Here is a 22,643-nt window from a genome sequence, read left to right as displayed (position 1 = left end):
TCCTCTGAGGTCGAGTGAAAGAATTGGGGGCAGCGTGAGGGGAGAGAAGAAGGGCATAACTCCTGTTACTGATGGCCTCCTGGTGACATAGTTTCCCTAGACTTGAAATAATCTGTACACGGAAATCGTTAGACCATATGGAGAAGAGAAGAGCTTGAGAAGGAACAGATTTTGGTAGGATGGAGAAAAACAGACAAACAGATGGAACCCAAGAAAGGTTTTCTTTTCTGTCCTCATTTTCAAGAAAGGTTTTCTTTTCTGTCTTCATTTTAACAGGAAAGATAATTGCCTGGATTGTGGGGCTTCAGAGCTAGGGTGTGGAGCTCTGGGTTGCAGAGTGACCTGTTGTGTTAATGTAGGGTCCTGTTTTAAAAATAAAACAGGATACAGAGGGGTTAAATGTTTGCCTCTTCCCTCACATGGATGCTGTAAAGATTTAGGGGGGAAATTTATGGCTTCCAGAGGAGCATAAATTAAGACTTTAATTCTATTTAGAGGATTCCCTTGATAAGAAAAGCGGCTTACGTTTGCTTTTGTGATTTGATGTCACTGGGACACATGCCTGGCCTGTGAGCACTCCAGGCTTCATGAGGGGACTCAGCGACCTTGAAATTATGTGCTCGGGAAGTGTGAAGAGTGTCATGTTTAAAATCATCCGTAAAGGCTGCAGATGAGAAAGCTGTTCACAACTCTGGAGTGGCGAGGGAGACTGGTTTTTTAAATCAAAATCTCTGCCATTGCTGTTTCAAGCCTGGTCACCTCCAGGAGGTTCCCCTGCCTCCTAACATCTTATCTGTTTTAAAAGCTAAAACAGGTTGTAGAAGCAGGTTGAGAGCAACCAAAGGTCTGAAATATTTGGACAGAAAGAAATCTAAGAGGAGAGGCCATTGGCATGGAGAGAACAGGCAGATTCCACACAGTCTGTAGATATTTAAAATATTTGATTGAGCTGTTTTGCTAGAAAACACTGCATAAAAGAAGAGCATGTCCAAGCTCTTGTCCTCTTTCAACAAACTGAATTAGAGCTTTCTTGCTTTCCCCCTTGCTTTTCAAGGTAGCCCTGTTCTACATGTTGGATCAGCCTTTTCTTTGCCATTTGGAAATCCCTGTAATCAGTATTGAATGATTTTCTACTAGCATCAAATTTATAGAGTGGTTCTGGAGTAGTTAAACCATTTAGAACAAAGGTTCTATTTTACCATTTTCAATTTTAGTCTTATTTTCTATCAATGCATTTTTTTTTTTAGGCTCTGTGTGTCACATGACAGTGTTGTTTGGTCTTAAACACACATTGTCTATATATAAGACTTTGAAAAATCATTCTGGCAAATTTGATGACTCACATTTCTTCAGGACGTGCAGTTTGCTTTTCCCTTCTTTTTTTTTTTTTTAATTTATTTTATTTTTTGACTGCGTTGGGTCTTCGTTGCTGTGCACGGGCTTTCTCTAGTTGGCGGTGAGCGGGCGCTACTCTTCGTTGCGGTGCGCAGGCTTCTCATTGTGGTGGCTTCTCTTGTTGCGGAGCACGGGCTTTAGGCACGCGGGCTTCAGTAGTTGTGGTGCACAGGCTCAGTAGTTGCGGTGTGCAAGCTCTAGCGCGCAGGCTCAGTAGTTGTGGCCCATGGGCTTAGTTGCTCCATGGCATGTGGGATCTTCCCGGACCAGGGCTCAAACACGTGTCCCCTGCATTGGCAGGCAGATTCTTAACCACTGCGCCACCAGGGAAGCCCTGCTCTTCCCTTCTTGTTTGATTTTTCCATTATGAATACATAGAAACTTCCATGATATTTTCTGGGTGTATATCCAGTGATCTTTTAATAACTGTTATTATTTACAGTGAGGCTGAAAAGCAGAGAGATTAACTGACTTGTCTGAAATCAAAGCCAAAAAATATTCTGCCTCTCCTGTTGAACCTGCCTTTCTTCTGCCTCTCTTCAGTTTGAATTCTGCGAAATCAGAGTTTATAACGAATTTATCTATGAAAATTTTTAGTTGGTTTCTTTTAGATAAAAATGGACATCAATGAAGGATTAGGGAGTATGGATTACTCAGAAAATAAAGATGTGTAACTTACAAATCGCAAATCTCTCTTCAAATAAAAGGAATTATCCCATCATTTTAACAAGGGACAATGCTCTTGCCTGGAGCCTTCTGTAACAGCCTGTAATGGCCATGTATGAACACTAGATGGCGCACGTTCAATGTTACAACTCGAAATGCCAGCGCAGAACAGGGTGGAAGAGAGTCTATGGAGATAGGCATCATTCTGTCTTCAGCTTGGTCTAGAAAACTTAAGAGAAAACGCATATCCTTTTTTATGTTTTTCTAGTTGAGGGGGTATGAAAAAATGTTTCCCAAAGCTAGTCATATCAAACTCAATGTGACTCAGAGAAATTCCCTATAGAGCCAATTCACTAACCTTTGGATGCTACTGTAAAATATCTTAGAACCCAAATGGCATCTTCCTCTGGCTTAATGTCATGCTTTGAGCTCTGGCCAAAAAGATATGGAATCTGGGTCAGGCCCACTGAAGCCCCACTCAGGCCACAGTAGGTCGGCTTCTGCAGATTTATACAATCAAACCTGTCATAAAAATACTCGTGGAATAAATTAGCTTGCTTTCATCATTCAAGATGATGGTACCTTTATTCTTTTTTCGTCTGAAGTAATTTAAGCTGCTAAATTCATAGGGCACTAAGATGTAATATTATTTAGTCTGGCATGGTAGTGGCCACTACTTTCCTCAATAATAATTCTAAATTATGCACTCATTTCCTAATAAGCAGGATTGAAAAGATAGCCAGCCCAGATTCGACCTTGAGGCACTTTTAAGTCATGTGAGGAGGTCAGACACACAGGGCACATTATGTAAAACTAGCAACACAGGTAGGCTCTGTGTCTTCATTACAGCATGCCGGTAGAAGGTATATTTCAATGTTCCATGATACTTAATGACTCTTTTTTCTGTATCATATGGGCTTATTGTTGAAAATGTGGAACGTACAGAGTATAAAGAAGAAATAAAGGTTGTACATAATCCCCTTGCCCCAAGAGAACTACTGTTTGTATTTGTATGTAGGGCTTTTGCTATGAACTGGTTCTTGTTTTTTTCTAACTCACAGGAATGTACCCATTTTCTAGACACCAGCAGTTCTAGACAACTCATTTGCCTGATAAGAGCAAGTCATTATTGATGAAATGCTTCTGATAGTTTACTTTCTCATGGTCCTTTCCTTACAGCCTGCAGCTGCCTGCCACCCTGCCATATTCAGAGTTGTTGATGAAATGTTCAGGTCAGTATTGTGTGCTGTTTCTGCTAGTAAATTGGTCTAAATATGTTCAGCTTCCAAATGTGAATAAAAAACTCTGTGGTAGTCTCTGGCTGTACCACAGGGGAATTAGTTTCTGCTTCCATCCCCTCCTGCTGAGCTTTTTGGTAAAACCCAAATGTCAACGTATATTTAAAAGCCAATGCCTAAAAATTAAGATAACTATCTTTTTTTAACCTTTTAAAATTCTAATAATAATGGTAGAAAAGCAAAATTACATGAGATTTACATCATTCAATATTCATGTAGAATTTTTCTCAACTCAGAATAAAGCGTAGTAGTGTTCTCCCTTCACCACATGAGGGCTGACCAATCTTTTTCAAGGATTTGAAAGCTAAGGAAAACCAAGAAGAATAAATAAATGATGCCATTCTTAACAGAGCTCTTCTGAAAGGCAGAATCAACTATGCATGTTATCTTACAGCACACTAATTTTTATTCTGCAAATACCAGAACTTCTTGGTAAAGGCATTGGATTTACAATGATGAAAGATGAGGAGACCCCTGGACATTAGGTTGGGTTATGGTTGCCAGTTAGTGGGGGGCCAGACTTGCTCACCCAGGGAGGGTTTCCAGCCTCTTTCCTGGGTGCTGGTACAGCCAGGGTATCTACTCTCTTTATCCCATCCCCCTCACACTCAGCAAACAGAGGCCCCATGGCGGACAGCAGACACTGGGGAAAAGAATTTTTACAATAGCAAGTAATCCAGCACCTGGGTTGGTCTTGAAACATACCAACTTTAAGCTAAATGAGTATAGAAATAAGTCAGAATGCTGTTTTTAGTTTAAAGCTAGCAAAGTTTCAGTTGATGTTTTTGTTATTGTTTAAACAAACATAAAGAAAGGTTAGTTGTGTGAAAATGCATAGAAAACAAACCAGGAATATGCAGATTCTTCCACCACTTTGCTAGGTGGATTTGACCGAGCCATTTTAACCCCGGGGGTACCTCTTTCTCCACTGGCAAAAGCAGAAGTTCTGTGGATGTTGCATTTCTGGGCGTACAGTGTGCAAATATTTGTAAAGAGCATTCCAGGCCCATGTGGAAGGGATATGAAGTGCTTAATAATTTAAAAAACAAGAAAGGGAGCTCTGCATGTTTGCAATTTTAAAGAAAATCTTTAGAAAAGGGATTTCACGCAAGGACTGAAAACTGATGAGTTGAGATACTGTTGAAGCTTATGGCACAAAAAAATGTTTCCATTTTTCCCTTTTACATGTCCAGGTTCACGTGTTTGCCAGGTTAATCACTGAATGTGTTGTGATCTGGCTTTGCGTTGCTCAGGTACGCACTCCTGGAAACTGATGGAGCCCTAGAAGTACTGGCCGCTATCCAAGTGTTTACACGATGCTTTGTAGAAGCTCTGGAAAAAGAAAACAAGCAGGTTTGTTATATTGCAGATATTATTCATTCCCCCAAAGAAAAAGAAGCTGTTAAGAGTATTTGATTAATCACCAGAAGGGAGCACTTTATTTTCAGTGATTTTGATAGACTGTTTTGTTCAAGAAGAAAGCTTCCAAATAAAAACCCCAGCAAAGGTAAAACCATTTTAATTGAAAGTAAATCAAGATGGTTCCTGTCTGTCCTGTGTCCTGGTACCCAGAAGCATTTATCTACTGCTGCGCAGAGAACCCTGCCATGCCAGCACGTGCCACCCCAGAGGGTGAACTTTCTGGGCCCTGTGTTGTATGCTGTTTGTCAAGCAGGACTCTGCCCCTCCCAGGCTAGAGAGAGGTATTCTGGAGTCTATATGGCATGTGCTAAGAAGGAAATGCCACTTATTACAAAGCAATACTGGACATTCTTAATTACTAGTTTCCATTCATATCAGAGACCTAAATGTGAATTGGGTTCCCGGGGAGAAAGGAGATAGAGTGACAAGGAAATATTTGAATAATTGTAGATGAGGAGCTAGGAATGGCCATGATCAAGAGGTGTCAGTTGGACTCAGTAAGCAAGAAGCTGGATCTAGGGATCTGCAGGAGGACTTGCACTGGGGGGCCGTCAGCAGAGGCAGCTGATCGATTAGAGTGACCTTTGTAACAGGAACCTTTTCTACCAGAGAGCTTTTGTCTTTGGGCATTCTAACTGGCCTGTACTTCTGATGGCCACGGACCTAATGTCTGGGTAGTGCTTTGCCTGTTCAAGCGCCCAAGTCCACTGCAGTTTCCTGTGAGATATGTCATGGTCCCTTGGTATGCTTTCTGCAGTTTGACTTAGGAGAGCACTGCTGTGATGCTTGGCTGTACTAAAATCCCATACACTCCAACGCCAAGAAACCTCTCAGGTTTTAGCAGAGGTTTCTGTTTTTTAAGGCAATGATAAATATTTATGATGCTTTTTTCCCATCTTTTCTTTCCCAAGGGAAGTTAGCTAGACTGTAGCAAAAAGCATTATCAATGGTATCCAGCCTGGAATTTGGGAGGAGAGCTCTGCTGAAAGGCACTGGCTGGCCCTCACACTTATTTTGAGGCATAACTATAAATATCTTTTATCTTCCCTGAATATTCTTAGTATTTCCAATTAGGAACTGACCTCTAGAAAACCTGTGCTTTTGACTCCTGGAACAGACCTAGGTTACGGCGGAGGGCATCGGTGAAAGAAGTATTGCTCTGTACCGTTAGCCTGAGTCTGTTTTCCTTACCAGCTTTTCCCCTGAGTTGCAGGGTTGGCCTTGGCACTTTAGGTTTGGACTGGTTGAACTGTTCTTACAGTCACTTTTAATTTAAAATAGTACCCTGCCCAGGCTACATGTGTCTGCTGGTGTGAGGGGCACAGATTGGGTTCTGGTGGAAGGCAGGGCAGGGATCCAAAAAGAAACAGGAATTCAGTGCCCTCGCCTTGGGTTCAGGATACAAGAGCAATAACCTCTTAACTTGGCAAATGCCTTCATCCACATTTGTTATGTCATTTCTTTTCCTGGGGCTGTTCCTGATCGCCTGCCTTTCTAGTCGATGCCATTCTCATCATCAATCCCCTGCCTTCCTTAGTGCCCCTTTGTAGATTAATCATAATCCCTGATGCATGACATCCTTTGTCCTACTTGGTCCATGCATGGCCCTCTTTTCTTTCGGTGTTTTACCCATCCATCCATGTATTCATTCTTAATAAATGAGTATCTACCAGCCTGACATCCAACAAGACCTGCCCCACTATAGCAACTTTCGGGTATCCACGTGCTCCTCCTCTATCCTGTCACTTTGACTTTCTCCCCTCAGGTAGCTGCTGTTTTGATTTTACGTTTATCATTCCTTTGCTTTTTCTGAAAATAGTTTGATCACGTGTATATGATTGCTAAACCGTGTTTTCTTTACTTGTGACTGTGCTTGCACTTTATAAAACAAACGACAGATAAGAGTAGCACACCGTATGTAGCCTTTTGAGCCTTGTTCTTTCCAGCATCATGCTACCAGGATTGCTGTGTGCTGTGCGTGGCCGTGGTCCTGGTGGGGATTGCTGTATAGAGCTCTGTTGGGAAAGTGTACCACAATGTAGCTATCTTCCGGGTGGTGGGCTTTTGGATTATTTCCAGATTTTGTTTTCTTTCATAAACAGTGTTGCTCTGAACATCCTGGGGCATATACTTAGGACTGGAAGTGCTGGTTATTAGGAGTGCTTTGGCAGATACTGCCAAATTGTTTTCATACATGCTTGTGCCAATTTACATTCCCCCCAGCAGTTTGGTTATTTTTTAGAATGATATCTTTTTTTTTCTTACATTTTTTTTTTGATGCGGACCATTTTTAAAGTCTTTCATTGAATTTTTACAATATTGCTTCTGTTTTATGTTTTGGTTTTTTGGCCACGAGGCATGTGGCATCTTAGCTCCCCGAACAGGGATCAAAACCGGCACCCCCTGCATTGGAAGGCGAAGTCTTAACCACCGGACCGCCAGGGAAGTCCCTCCCCCGAGCAGTTTATGAGAAATCCCATTAATCCACATTCTTTCCCATTGTCAGAAATGTTTATCTTCAGTGCTTCTCATTCTCTTTTTATCCTTTCCTCTCACCCTTGTTTTAGTTGGAGGGCACAGTGAAGCCCCATCAGTGTGCCCAGTCGGACTAGTAGGCAAAAACTTCAGGCTATCATGACAAGCCTCTTTTCTGAGCTTGCATAACGAATGGCTCCAGTACAAACAGCAAATCAGTTCAGGTTCTGGTGCCAGTAGTACAGAGTTTAATAATGTACTAGACTAAATCTCCCACAGATAAAAACTATAAACTCTGGGGAAAATATTTTTTTAAATTATTTGAAGGTACTGGAGAGCAACCCAGAAAGCAGATTAAAACTGGCGGGGATTCAACCCTTGAAAAAGGAAACCACATTGGGTAATCTTCTAACTTTTCCATGAGGGCTCTCATGTAAGGGGTGGAAGGGGGGGTTGAGTGGGTGGAGGGGTGAGGGGGTGAGGGGGTGGCCAGAGCTCAAGGCACAATCTGATTGACTTGAGGTGTCAAAAGACAGAGCTGTGGGCTGCCAGAGGAACCAAAAATAGATGGGGCAAAAGAAACTAATATAAAAAGATAAACCCAAATATATCTACAAGTACATTAATTACAAAAACTAAGTGAAAATCAACTAAATATACTAGTAAAAAAGCAAATATGGGACTTCGCTGGTGGCACAGTTGTTAAGAATCCACCTGCCAATGCAGGAGACACGGGTTCAAGCCCTGGTCCAGGAAGATCCCACATGCCATGGAGCAGCTAAGTCCGTGCACCACAACTACTGAGCTGCGTTCTAGAGCCCGTGAGCCACGACTACTGAGCCTCCATGCCACAACTACTAAAGCCCGTGCGCCTAGAGTCGTGTTCTGCAGCAAGAGAAGCCACTGCAGTGGGAAGCCCGCGCACCACAAAGAAGAGTAGCCCCCACTTACTGCAACTAGTGAAAGCCTGTGCACAGCAACAAAGACCCAATGCAGCCAAAAATAAATAAATAAATAAATAAACAAACAAGTAAGCAAATATGTCAGACTGGATGAAAAACCAAGACCCACTGTATGTTGTTTTCAAGAGACCGTTTCTAATTATAAAGACACAGATAGGTTAAAAGGAAGGAGAGGGATACGTAATGTAAACAATAAGCACAAGAAAGCTGGTACCACTCTACTAGCAGCCGATGCATTAGGTTTCAGGATAAGGAGTATGACCAGACAAAAAGAGGTGCATTTATAATTCTGCAGTAGTTCATCAGGAGAAGTGCCAATTACAAATAGATACACGCCTAGTAACAGAGTTCTGAGATACACAAAGCAAAAACTGACAGAAGTACAAAGAGAAACAGACAAATCCACAGTCACACATAAAACACTTGGAAGTAAATTGGAAGTATCAGTTTTCCTGGAACTTCCCTGGTGGCACAGTGGTTAAGAATCCGCCCGCCAATGCAGGGGACACGGGTTCGATCCCTGGTCCGGGAAGATCCCACATGCCATGGAGCACCTAAGCCCGTGCGCCACAACTACTGAGCCTGTGCTCTAGAGCCCACAAGCCACAACTACTGAGCCCGTGTGCCACAACTACTGAAGCCTGCACACCTAGAGCCCGTGCTCTGCAACAAGAGAAGCCACCGCAGTGAGAAGCCCGCGCACCGAGACAAAGAGTAGCCCCCACTCACCGCAACTAGAGAAAGCCTGCACACAGCAATGAAGACCCAGTGCAGCCAAAAATAAATAAATAAATGAATTTATTTAAAAAAAAAAAAAAAAAAAGGTGTATAAGACCTCTACTTGGAAAACTATAAAACATTGGTGAGACAAACTAAAGAAAACAAACATATGAAGAAACTATATTTATGAATTGTTGAGATGCCTCGTTCAATGTAATCCTAGTTAAAATCCCAACGTGGTTTTTCAAAACAGAAACTGACAGGCTGATTCTAAAACTTATATGAAAATGCAGAGGACTTGCAGTAGCTAGAACAATTTTGAATAAACAAAAGAAAAAAAAATTCAGACTCCCATATTCTTATGGGAAGCAGAGGGGCAATGGTCCATCATCTGTAACTGCTTCAAGGGTGAGTAGAGGCCTGTCAGGAAGTAAAAGTCTCTGGATGCCTGATCTAGGGGCCCCAGGGGTAGGACAGCTCCTTGTTTTAAGTTGGTATGTGCTGGAATCCTCGCATAGCTATCATCTTGATGTGGAACTGTTGTAACGGTTTCCATAGCCTTTCCATGAGTCTCCTTGATGATGAAGCACTTTTTGTAACAGCATCAGAGTACAAAAATATCTGTAAATGGCAAAAGACTTAAAAGGCATGGTTAAACATCTGATTATATTTAATTTAACATACGAAATAATCCTCATTAAATATTTCTCTTTGAGATACCTCAGGGGCCCTCTAAGGTATCCCAAAGTTAGCTGGAAATCAAAAGAACTTTAATTAAAATTTGATATTTTAGGAAGTTTGTCAAAAAGTTTTAAAACACTTGGTCAAATAAGATCATAGGTCACTGTGAGACAATACTTATTCCTTAACCAAAGTGACGATAAAAGATTTCAAAGGCCAAAAAAAAAAAAAAAAAAAAAAAAATCAGAGGATTCAAACTACCTGATTTCAAGACTTTAAGCTATAGTAATCAAGACCAAGACAGTGAGGTATTGGCAAAAGGATAGATCAGTGGAACAGAATAGTGTCTAGAAATAGATCCATACATATATTAATATGTAGTCAACTGATTTTTGACAGAGATGCCAGGAAAATCAATGGGGAAAGGAAAGTTTTCAACAAACAGCACTGAAACAAGTGGATATGCAGGTAGGAAAAAATGAACCTCTACCTCACAAACACAAAAATTAATTTGAGATGGATCATAGACTTCAAAATAAATGCTAAAGCCATAAAGCTCCTAGAAGAAAATGAAAAGAATATCATTTTTGACATTGGGATAATCTGAGATTTCTTAGAAGGAATGCAGAAAAGCACTAGCAATATGAGAAAAATGGATAAATTAGACTTTATCAGAATTTAAAACTTCTGGTGTTTGTAGACATCCTTAAGAAAATGAAAAAGCAATCCACCAGCAGGTAAAAAATATTTTCAATACATGTATCTGACAGGGGACTTATATCCAGAATATATAAAGATCTCTTACAACTCAAGAACATAAGAAACAACTCAGTTTTAAAAATGGACAAAAGACTTGAATACACACTTCAAAAAATATGTATAAGTTGGCAGTAAACACATCAGGAAAATGAATAGTAAAGTCATAATAAGGTAATATTTCACACCCACTAATATTGCTAAAATTAATAAGATTGACAATACCAAAAGTTGACAAGTATGTGGAGCAACTGAAATTCTCATAAATTGTGATGGGAGTGTGAAGTGGTACAACCACTTTGAAAAATGACATGGCAGTTTCTTAGAAAGTTAAACAAGCATCTACTCTATGACCTACTAATTCCATTCCTATGGTATTTACCCAAGAGAAATGATAGCACATATCCACAAAAAGACATAAATGTGAATGTTAACTGCAGCTTTATTCATAACAGCCCCAAACTGGAAACAACCCAAGTGCCCATCAATGGGAGAATAAATAAACAGATCATAGTGTATTCATACAATGACTACTTCAGAGCAATTTTTTCAAAAATGAACTCCGCATACACAATAGCATGGATGAGTTGCAAAAGAACATGTTGAGCCAAAGAAGCCAGACACACAAAAATACATCCTCTTATGATTCTATTTGTGTGAAATTCAAGAAAATACAAAACTACTCTGTCTTGTTGAAATAAAATATCGGTTGCCGGGATGGGGTGGAGGGATTGACTATAACAGCCACAAGGGAACTTTCTGGGGTGATCGAGATGTTCTGTGTCTTGGGCTTCCCCGGTGGCGCAGTGGTTGAGAGTCCGCCTGCCAATGCAGGGGACACGGGTTCGTGCCCTGGTCCAGGAAGATCCCACATGCCGCGGAGCAGCTGGGCCCGTGAGCCGTGGCCGCTGAGCCTGCGCGTCCAGAGCCTGTGCTCTGCAACGGGAGAGGCCACAACAGTGAGAGGCCCACGTACCGCAAAAGAATAAAAAAAAATAAATGTTCTGTGTCTTGATTGGAGTGATGGTCACATTGGATTTACACATTTACCATAAGTCATTAAATTGTGCACTTAAAGCCCTTGTACTTCACTGCTTATAGATTTTACCTCAACTTTTTACAAAAGTACTTCAAAACTTCTGTGCCTTCTGAGGGCATAGATAGGATAGCACTTTGGCCCTCCAAGTATTGTGAGCACCATTGTTGTTTTATGCTTTTTTGATTATAAAAAAACCATCTCACAACTGCCTTAGAAACTCTCACTTAAATAAAAGATTTATGTATATAATTGAGTTCATGTGAGGTGAAGACATCAGGAGTATAACTTTATTTTTCTTAAGTCCTAGAAGGTGACTTTAAAAAGGTTTAATTTTTTTGGAACATATTTACAAGATTATTAGGAGAATTTTTTTTTTTTTTTGATAAGCATGCAAGGGAACATTCTGACCACAGAAAGTAGAGGGTCTTTTTGGGGCAGAGGATGCAAGATTTTGTATTTTCTTAATACCCTTTCCAATGCTAATGTTCAAATGGTTTTGAATTTTTGATTCTATTGTAGCTGAAGTTTGCAGTCAAGACCTACTTTCCTTACGCTTCTCCGTCTCTTGTCATGGTGCTACTCCAGCACCCGAAAGGTATGTGAAGGTTGATTCTGCCCATATTAAAATAACTTCTGGGATACACTGATTAAATTATAACTGTTTTCTCCCAGTTCCTCCTCTGTAAAGGGAATTGGTCATTGCTTACATCCTTTAAGCTCTCAGGGTCTCAAATTCTGTGGATTTTGATGTGAGAATTTGCTTGACTTCCCAGTTACAATCATTTACCAAAAGAAAGAAAAAAGAACAAAATGGCCTCTGGTTGAGTTCTGATAGTCTGTTCTGGATAACACAAGGCCTCTGCTTGTGCCAGCCAGATCTACCTGGATGCCAGGAACAGGCTAAGACTTGGCTGATTTGGAATAAAACAGTATGTTTATTTGTATCTCATTCTTTCTACTCTGTGCCCCCTGTTGCAAAAGAAAAGATAAAATGATGAATGAAGCCAAGGAAGTTTAGTGGAAATTTCTCCTAACCAAGCCAAGGGAAGCCTTTTGAAAGGATTCAGTAAGTGTATTAGACCACAGCCCTCTCTGATTTCATTTGCCAGCCTTCCAGAGGCCATATCCAGTTGGGGAAGTGATGATTCTGCCCTGATTCCACTGATGTTGATCTGTTAACATGCCTGTGAGCTCCTGTTTAGGAAACATTTCAGAAATAGAGAATATAGACATCCTTCCCATCTAAAGCCTGAAATCTGAAGCAGAGGCAACACTGACACAAGACAGACTCTGTGCCATAGAAAAAGGCATTCATCTGACCATGGAAGGAAAGAGGAGAGAAAAGAGTAAAAGAATCCATAATATTTCCTTTTTATGCCATTTTTTTCCCTGGCTTTTTCCTGAGACTTGAGTAAGTAAATTCATTTGAGGAAAGTATGATTCGAGGTTTCAGAGCATTTTACAAAATCAAAGTTCCTCTTCCTTGTTCTAAAAGATTAGGTTCTCACCCAAAGTGACCCATTTGATGCTGTCCTCTCAGATGCTAGAGGTGGAGGCGGTGACAGGCCTGGTGGGATCTCTAGTCAACTGTTTTGTGGAACTTAACCTGTGGGGACACAATGGGAAAACTTTAATAACAAGACAGAAAAGTCAGTAATTCACTTTCCAGGGCCACGTCTCACAGCCTAAGTCAGATGAGCAAAGCCTAAGGTCAGCCTATGTGAGCAACTGAATGAGCTCCAGAAAAAGTATTGGGGTTGTTATTTTTTAAATTTGGAAATCTATAAACAAAAGACTACCTCTGCTAGTTCCTAGAACAGTTTTCTGCATGTTACATTCGGGAAAATGATGTTACATTCACAAATTGAAGTGTTTTTTAACAGTAGAATCTTCTATTCATCAGAAATTGATTTTGTGCCCACTGTAAAGTCTTGTAGGCATAAAAGATGGGTCACTTATGAGCCCTGACTATCCAGGAGCTACAAGTAAAGAAGACATAAAATACATATCTAAACAACTAATAAAAAGAAGAAAACAAAAATGCCTTCAAAGCCTGCAAATCAAGAGTTATGGGAGTCCAGAAGAGGGAGAGAGACAATTTATGATTCTTTAACATTTGTGGGGTAGTAGTGGTTATTGTATCACTTACATTATCTTTCTCGTGTATTTAATTACAGAACCTATCACTACATGGAAATGTGGTAGCCTTTTTCAGATGTTGTTTAGAACTACAGATACATGCTCAGAAGTGTTTAAGACCATGGGAAAATTGTGAAACCAGAAAAACTAACTAAAGAAAAGACATTTGTCTGTATGATACCCATGTATTTTTTTCTGACCTTTTTTTTTAAAAAAAACTATACACCTGAAATCTTATTCTAAATTCATCACAATCGTAGAAAAACAGTTGGGCAGCCCATTCCTAATTCCTTGTTGATTATTTTATTATAATCTCCATGTATGTTGAAATCACAGATTACTAGTGATATAGAGGAGGGGGTAGGTGAGTAGAAAAGAAAAAACCTGGGGCATCTTCCACATAGCCTTTGTAAACCCTACGGTGGGCTGCCTGTGCAGTCTCTGTCCACTCCCATGTACCCGAGTTAAAGAGCCTTTGAGTTTAGCTCTGTGTAACACTGACAGATCTTTCTTCCCAGGCCAGAGACATAGATTCTGGCTGGGATCAGCATGAGAGCAGTGGTACCGATTCTGTGGACCAGGAAAATTAAGGCCTTTCCTCCAAAAGGCCTCTTCTGGTCTTAGCTGTAGATGACTCCTAATAGGTTTGACTTTTCTTCAGCTCCTCTCTGATGGCTATCTCAACCCACAGATATCCCACAGGGACTTCGGCACCAGGCACTGAAACATATCTCTGAAATGCTCAAAGAAGTAGTTGAAGACCAAACTCATGGGTAAGCAAACACTGATGACTCGTAGGTCTATTTCACACGCGTTTGCTCTGGATCCTTATCTTCCCTTTGAGCAGGCCTGACAGGGGAAGGCATTACAAGCATACCTCAGAGATATTGCAGGCTTCATTCCAGACCACAGCAATAAAGTGAGTCACACGACTTTTTTGGTTTCCCAGTGCATATAGAAGTTATGTTTACACTGTTCTGCAGTCTATTTAGTGTTCAATAGCATTATGTCTAAAAAAAAACAATGCACATACCTTAATTTAAAAATACTTTATTACTAAAAATTGCTAACCATTGTCCGAGCCTTCCGTGAGTCATAATCTTCTTGCTGGTAGAGGATCTTGCCTCAGCGTTGATGCTGCTGACTGATCATGGTGGTGGTTGCTATAGGCTGGGGTGGCTGTGGAAGTTTCTTCAAATAAGACAATATGAAGTTTATCACATCAGTTGACTCTTCCTTTCACAAACGATTTCTCTGTAGCATGCAGTGCTGTTTGACAGCATTTTACCCACAGCAGAACTACTTTCAAAATTGGAGTCATTCCTTTCAAACCCTGTCACTGCTTTATCAACTGAGTTTATGTAATACTCTAAACCCTGTGTTGTCATTTCAACAGTCTCACAGCAGCTTCACCAGGAGTAGGTTTCGTCTCAAGAAACTACTTTCTTTGTTGATCCATAAGAAGCAACTCCTCGTCCATTAAAATTTTATCATGAGATTGCAGCAATTCAGTCACATCTTCAGGCTCCACTTCTAACTCTAGTTCTCTTGCTGTTTCTGCCACATCTGCATTTACTTCCTCCACTGAAGTCTTGAACCCCTCAAAGTCGTCCATGAGGATTGGAATCAACTTCTTCCAAACTCGTGTTAATGTTGATATTTTGACCTCTTCCCATGAGTCACAAATGTGCTTAATGGCATCTAGAATGGTGAATCCTTTCCAGAAGATTTTCAGTTTACTTTGCCCAGATCCCTCAGAGGAATGTATTTCTTAAATAGTAAGAGTTGAAAGTCGCAATGACTCTTTGATTCATGTGCTGCAGAATGGCTGTTGTGTTAGCAGGCATGAAAACAACATTAATCTCACTGTACATCTCCATCAGAGCTCTTGGGTGAACAGGTGCATTGTCAATGAGCAGTAATATTTTGAAAGGAATTTTTTTTCTGAGCAGTACATCTCAGCGGTGGGCATAAAATATTCAGTAAAACGTATTGTAAACAGATGTGCTGTCATCCAGCCTTTGTTGTTCTATTAATAGAGCACAGGCACAGTAGATGTTTTAAAGGGCCCTAAGATTTTCAGAATGGTAAATAAGAATTGACTTCAACCTAAAGTCACCAACTACATTTGTCCCTAACAAGAGAGTTGGTCTGTCCTTTGAAGCTTTGAAGCCAGGCGTTGACTTCTCCTCTCCAGCTATGAAAGTCCTAGATGGCATCTTCTTCCAATATAAAGCTATTTCGTCTACACTGAAAATCTGTTGTTTAATGTAGCCACCTTCATTAATTATCTTGCTGGATCTTCCAGATAACTTGCTGCAGCTTCTACACCAGCACTTGCTGCTTCACCTTCACTTTTACATATGGAGATGGTTTCTTTCCTTAAACCTCATGAGCCAACCTGTGCTCGCTTCAGACTTTTCTTCTGTAGCTTCCTTACCTCTCTCAGCCCTTATAGAATTGAAGAGAGTTAGGGCCTCGATCTGGACTAGGCTTTGGCTTAAGAGAATGTTGTGGCTTGTTTGATCTACTATCCAGACCACTACAACTTTCTTCATGTCAGCAGTGACTGTTTTGCTTTCTTATCGTTCATGTGTTCACTGTAGTAGCACTTTTAATTCCCTTCAAGAACATTTCCTTTGCATTCACACCTTGGCTAACTGTTTGGTGCAAGAAGCTTAGCTTTCAGCGCATCTCAGCTTTAGACGTGCCTTCCTCACCAAGCTTTATAATTTCTAGCTTCTGATTTAAAGTAAGAGACGTGCCACTCTTCCTTTCACTTGAACAGTTAGAGGCCAGTGTAGGGTTATTAACTGGCCTGATTTCAATATTGTTGTGTCTCCTACAGAGGCCCAAGGAGAAGGAGAGAAAACGGACAATTGGTGGGGCAGTCAGAACACACACATTTATCCATTAAGTTCATCATCGTATATTGGCACAGTTCACGGCACCCCAGAACAATTACAATAGTAACAAGGAACATCACTGATCACAGATCACCATGACAAATATAATGGAAAAGTTTGAAATATTGTGAGAATCACCAGGTTGTACACAGACAGGAAGCGAGCAAATGCTGTTGGAAAAATGAAGCCAATAGACTTGCTCGATGCAGGGTTGCCACGACCTTCAGTCTGTGGAAAAAAAACAATTACCTGTGAAGTGCAGTAAAATGAGGTATGGCTGTATCGGTCTGTTTCCATCCCCAAACAGGTAAGCCCACTGCTGAGTAAGAAGTGGAGGAAGCACTTTGAGCAGCTCAGAATAAATAGGCTGCAGGTGTCAACACCTGGCATAGCAACTGTTCTGAGTAATGGCCAGTGTTAGGCTTTGAAATGTACCAGCATAACAATAAAAATAATAGACCTTAGGAAAAAAGCAGTGCTCACATGCTGCAACCCCTGGCCTGCAGAAGGAGAAGGGCACCTCTGGGCCCTTCTCTACCTCTCTAGGGAAGGAAATTCCAAACTTCTCCTGCACAGTAGGATGAAGTGTTTCTTCTCCTCCTTCTTGTAATAAATATTTGTCTAAAATTAGAAAATCCATTCTAACATAAAGTAATTTCTAACATTATGATATCAGGTACCGTCTTATATGTGTTATTTCCCTAGAAGCATTCACATTTAGGCTTTGCTAAGTTCTTTGTAACATAGTACCCTTCGACTTCCTCTTAACTTCTTTGCTTTTAGAGTATACATATTTTATTCATTGTCTATACTAGCCTACTAATACTGTCTTCATTTGTTGCCACTTTTCCTTCTTGAAATTCTCTATAGTCTCATTACTGAGCCATCACATCTTATGGCTGGTGCTCTTCTGTTCATCATCACTGATGCAGGTTTGGGTGCCAGTTACTCACTTACACAGCCTCCCTCCCCGACCCTGCCCCCAAACTCTTACCAGTAGAGGAGACAGACAGAACTGTCAGCCAAGTGGGGATCAGAGGACTGGCCATATTAACGACCTGCCATACCCTGGCAGCCCCATACACACCTCTTCTGGTTGTCTCTGTTGAAGAGCAGGGCCTAGACCCCAAACCTCTTAGGGCTCCTGCCTAACCCAGATCTGCCTCAACTAGGCTTCAGGGCCACCTGCGGGGAGGGCTCTGTGAGCAGCTTTAGACGCCGTCTCAGCCAGCCCCATGGGACTGCACTGCACACTCGGCTGCTAGAGGGAGAGAGGCAGAACGACCAGGCCTCGAGCCGTGATCCAGGAGGGATGCCATGTGGGGGCAGTGAGCATGGGGGATCCCTTGCTCAGCTCACTCGTCCGTGAGGCCTGCCGGAAGGAGACCCCGTGGAGCTGGTTCCTTGCTTCTGAGACATAACCCAGCCCACTGCTCGTGTGGCCCCTGGAGCATCAGCTCTCCCTCTTGTGGGGACAAGGTAGTAAGACGAATGCTCCTCCTTCTTCCTTTTCTGTCACTGTTTTGCAAGTTAGATTTCAGAACATTTAATCACTTGTTTTCGGGGAAGACTTGAACAGGAGGAGAGCAGTGACTAGGAGAGGTGGGAACGGCGCTGGCTTGGGGATTCCACGGGCCAAGCAGGGGACCACGCCCCCAGATCCAGCAAAGACGGAGCGCTGCAGAGGGGCTCAGAGCTTTCCTGTTCTAGGAGCTTCCCCAGTTCAGAAGGAAAGTTCTGCTCTATGTTAATCTCAGGCCAGTCCTGCTCCATTTCTCCCAGGGGAGATGTTAAACTGCTAGGACTGTCACTATGCAAAATTAGTGGGGTCCTTACCCTAAGCAGAGTCTACCCTTTATTGCAGCTCCCGGTTCCCTGTGTGACAAAAGGATAGCTTCACAAAAGCTTTAACTTTTCAGCATTGATGTATACTTGATGACAGGAAAGAGTACAGTATACAGCTCCTTAAAAATTCATAATTGCCAAAATACTGACCAGAATCTTTTGTCTTGTGAGAAAAGGAATGGCACGCGTTTCGGCCTGTGTCCCTTCTCTGGTCTCCGTCTGGACCCCAGGGAGCCCCCTCGTCTCTTGCTCGGGGCTACCTGGGTGGCTGCCTGGTGGCTGAGGGGCCCCACTCTCCACAGCAGCCCAGCTCTGCAGGCCACGCAGAAGGCAGAGCGGTGGGCCTGCAGGTTCTCATCTTGCATCGTTCTTGATGATCATGGGCCAAAACCTTCCTTTCTCGAAGGCCTGTTTTCACTCAGTGTCCCTGGATGACCTTGATTTAAAGATTTAAGCGTCTGAGGTCCTCAGGGCACGTGAGGTTTTGAGAGGCACGCCATTGAAAGCCCTGTGACAGGTTCAGGGCAGCATTGTGAGCTCTTTTTCTGAGGCTAACTCGTATTCCTTGCAAGTTGTACTTCAGTGGATAAGAACAATTGAAGCCAACCATTCACAAACGTAAGTTGCTTTAAGAACCTAAAGGAAAAAGAAATAAAGTTGCCCGGCTGCCATGTGTTTTGGTTCTGTTCCAGGTCCTACGGAGGCCCCTTTGAGAGCTGGTTTTTGTTCGTTCACTTTGGAGGATGGGCTGATATGGCGGCTGAGCAGTTACTGACGTCGGAAGCTGAGGCTGAAGCTCCAGAGGCCCTGCTGTGGCTCCTGGCTTTCAGCTGCGGTCCAGGAGCTGGGCATCAGCAGAGAGCACAGACCATGGTGGGTGGCCAGGCCTATGGTGTGCGGCCTCAGGATCAGTCTCTCAGGGGCTGGAAGGGGCCCTGCAGTGGGTTTGGCTTTCACTGACCCCCAGGCACCTCAGCAGGTACATGCAGACATCCGCCTGGACGAGTGAGTGGGAGCTGGGCCTGTGGTCGAGGTGTTTTCCTGCCCTCAGGAGTGGACTGGAGGCCAGGCGCCGCCTGCTGTCCTGGGAGGCACCGAGGAGATGAGGTGCAGCCCTTGCATCCCTGGGTCATTTTATCTCTTCTTGGTCACTGCCACTCTGTCATGCTTTACAGGCGTGCCTGGCCCTGGGGCCGCTCCCTCCAGGGGGTGCCATGCAGGGTCTGACGGCTCTTCTGAGGAGCACCGTCCTCCTTCTGATCAGTGGCCTGGCACTGTCTGCTTCCGTCTTGACTTAACTCCTTTCTTGGATCAGTCAATAGATCCTCACAGAACCGGCTTTGTTTAGAACTCTTAGAAAAGTAATCACATGATATTAACCACTTAGTTTCTGAAAAAGGACTTGGTCATTTCCTAAATAACAGAGCAGCAAAGTACAGGAGTGGCTAGCTGTCTGTGGCAAAGACAGTTGTTATTTTGTGTGGAATATAATATTAACAGGAGCAATGTTTTGATTAAAAGCATTTGCGCCTTCCTTACAAACATTTATTTGCTGGTTTTTAAAAGTTCAACTGCCAGCGCTTTTTGCTGATTTTAATCATTGAAGGGAGCAGGTTTCTTTACGTAGAGAGCAGTGCTCCTATTTGCTTGATGGTTTCTGTTTGAACAAAACAAAGACTAGTTCAGATATGGCTGTATATTTCACTTGTTTAAAAGCACGTTATATGGCAGGAGAAAGAAAAGAGTTGGGATTTTAAAAAGCTGAAATTTGGTGATGATTTTGGATCAAAAATAGAACTTTTTTTTTTTTTAGAAATTAACATGTATCTCAGAATTGCTATCTGATTAAAAAGAAAGCCTATTTTTTCCCTTTTAAAATATCACATTAAACTAATTGAAGAGAATCCTAATTTTTCATTATCTTAATTTTAATAATAATTAAAATGTATGAAGCACTAATGATTTCTGAAGCCTTTTTATATACTTTATATTTGATTCTGTACAAGCTAAATTGGTAGGTTATATGTTAAATTCCAAATCGATCATAGAAGCTGACAGATTACTTTTGAAGTGTAGAGAAATAAATTGTCCAATAAGGTTTATTTTCTAGAGAGTTCTGCATTGGCCTATCAATATCTTTCTACTAGTTAAGTTGGTCCTTTTTTTTTTTTTTTTTTTTAATAAAACGTATGCCCAGTTCTTCCTCAGGGGGTGCTTTGGCAGCCTGGATAGAAACAGATTAGCTCACGCAGTAGTTTAGTGCCAGTACGTCTGTTTCCTTCCTCTTCCTTCTCGGTGCTCAACCTGAGGCACCAGTTCGTGCGGCATCCCGGGGAGCAAACGGGGCCCAGGTTTCCTAGTTTAACAACTAGTAGTGCATACTTCTCGCTCTCCTGACCTTTGATGGTCTGTTGGATGACTTGACAAACTGTGAACTGTCTTTGAAAGCATGATTATTGTAAGATTTGACTGAGCTCGACAACATCTGTGCCTTTGCATTGAAAGGCATAATTAAATCACGGTACCAGACTGCACGCAGCAGCGTTCTGTGACTGGAACCGTCACCTCTGCTGGGCAGCCTTGAGGTGCAGGATTGGGAGGGGGTGGGGCAAAGAGCAGCCGTTCCTGCCTGAGACGCGTACGGCCGGCCGGCTCAGAGACCGCTCCACTCTGCAAACCATGTTCTCTGCCAGCCAGTGTTCATCTCCTTTTGCTGACTTTGAATTAAATCATGATAAAAAACAACTATGTTTGTATACTCTTAAGAATTAGGTGAGGGTTCATACTCTTTAACCCTGTCATTCTACTTCTAGGAATTATCCTAAGGAAGTAGTTAGAGAGCCATATAAAGATTTATGTACGAGATCACTGCAGCATTGTTTGTAACTGCAATAACTGAAAATGGCCTACATTTCAATAGTAAGGATATCGGCTAAATAAATTGTGGTGTATTACAACCACAGAATAGCATTCTACCATGAGAAATCATGTTATCAAAGAAAATGTGCTATAGATAATGCTTATAGTGAACTGTGAAAACTAGAATACCTTATGTACAGTGAGTGCTGTGTTCACAATGCATAGAAAAAAGATGATAAGGATGTAAACCTCACTTTCAACGAGTCTCTTTGGATAGTGGAGTTATAGTCATTTTGATTCTTTTTCTTTTTACTTTTTCAAATGCTTTACAGTGAGCATATATAAATTTTCATAATGCAGGATAAAAATTAATACTTCTTAGAAAAGAAAGCTTATATTTTTCTCCTGAAAAGATTTTTAGAAAGCATTAAAGTTTTGGGCCTGTGAGGAAGGTATTTGAAGGGAAAGACGGCCTGGAGTGAAAGAGAAAGGAAGAAGACAAGCCTCAGGGAATATTGGACGAGAGGAGAAAAATCAAATGCCAGTCAGGAAGAAAATGGATACGGAGGCATTGCTTCCTAAGCCCTGACATTTTTGCAGACCTACCTAGACGCAGGACAGCCGTGGGCCCCCGTAGACGCTGTCAGACGAGGGCAGGCTGGTCCCGGGCAAGAGCAGAGGGGGTGAGGGACACCGCCCTCCTGCATGGAAGGGCCCTGGGGTGCAGTTTCTCACGGTCTTGCCTTGTGATTGGAGTCGCTCACACAGCACTGCTAGTGTACTAGAGCTTATGACAGATTTCATTGAATGAAGCCTTAAACTTTCAGGGAAAAAAACGACTCACACAAAATCCATAAAATTGGTCATGGGAATTTTCAGAGTAGGCCTAAGTATTCTTCTGAAAATGAGGGAACATAGCTCTTCATGAGTTCCATGTGGCATTTTGGATCTACAGCTTTCAGTTTTTACGGTTTTCCAAGTCACAACTTGATGTACCATTCTTAGAGCAAACAGAAATCTCAGCATGAAATAAATATTTTTTATGCAAAAACAACCCACAGACCTATAACAGCCACTATTACTATGTGGAGTCCACAGACTTGTGACCTCTGCTTGAGCCTTAAACATGTATGAACAGTGTCCCAGTGTCTAAACCAAACCAGTGTGGTACGTGTGTGTGTGTGTGTGTGCGTGTGTGCGCACGCACGCGCTTCCTCCCCGCCGAAGGAGGCAAAAAGGCCAACCTCCTTAGCAGCACGTTGGCTCAGCGGAGGTCCGAGCACTGGGCTTGAATTGACCTGTGGCTGTGATAGTGAGCAAGTCTTCAAGGAGCCTTTTGTTCTTTTTCCCACAATATAAAAATCTGACTACATTCTGCTGAGGACTTTTCTCCATTTCCTTTCATACAAAAAAAGGTCGATTCCTGGCATGATGCCCTGGCTGCTTAGTGAGCAGGACGAAAGAAAGTCAAAGAAATTTC

General features: G+C 42.0%; 1 protein-coding gene across 3 annotated transcripts in view; it reads left to right on the top strand.

Annotated features, from left to right (window-relative positions):
* FANCC (FA complementation group C) overlaps nucleotides 1–22,643 on the top strand; it is a 275,783-nt gene that overhangs the window by 246,014 nt on the left and 7,126 nt on the right. For all 3 annotated transcript variants that reach the window (XM_032636446.1, XM_032636444.1, XM_032636445.1), the window contains 5 exons: nucleotides 3,241–3,293; nucleotides 4,613–4,712; nucleotides 11,934–12,009; nucleotides 14,245–14,326; nucleotides 18,997–19,177. In XM_032636446.1, the coding sequence (XP_032492337.1) occupies nucleotides 3,241–3,293; nucleotides 4,613–4,712; nucleotides 11,934–12,009; nucleotides 14,245–14,326; nucleotides 18,997–19,177 (492 nt within the window). The remainder of the gene's footprint in view (nucleotides 1–3,240; nucleotides 3,294–4,612; nucleotides 4,713–11,933; nucleotides 12,010–14,244; nucleotides 14,327–18,996; nucleotides 19,178–22,643) is intronic.

The sequence above is a fragment of the Phocoena sinus genome, chromosome 6 (assembly GCF_008692025.1).
Source record: "Phocoena sinus isolate mPhoSin1 chromosome 6, mPhoSin1.pri, whole genome shotgun sequence".
Classification (NCBI taxonomy): domain Eukaryota; kingdom Metazoa; phylum Chordata; class Mammalia; order Artiodactyla; family Phocoenidae; genus Phocoena; species Phocoena sinus.
This window is presented reverse-complemented; position numbering and strand designations above follow the sequence as displayed.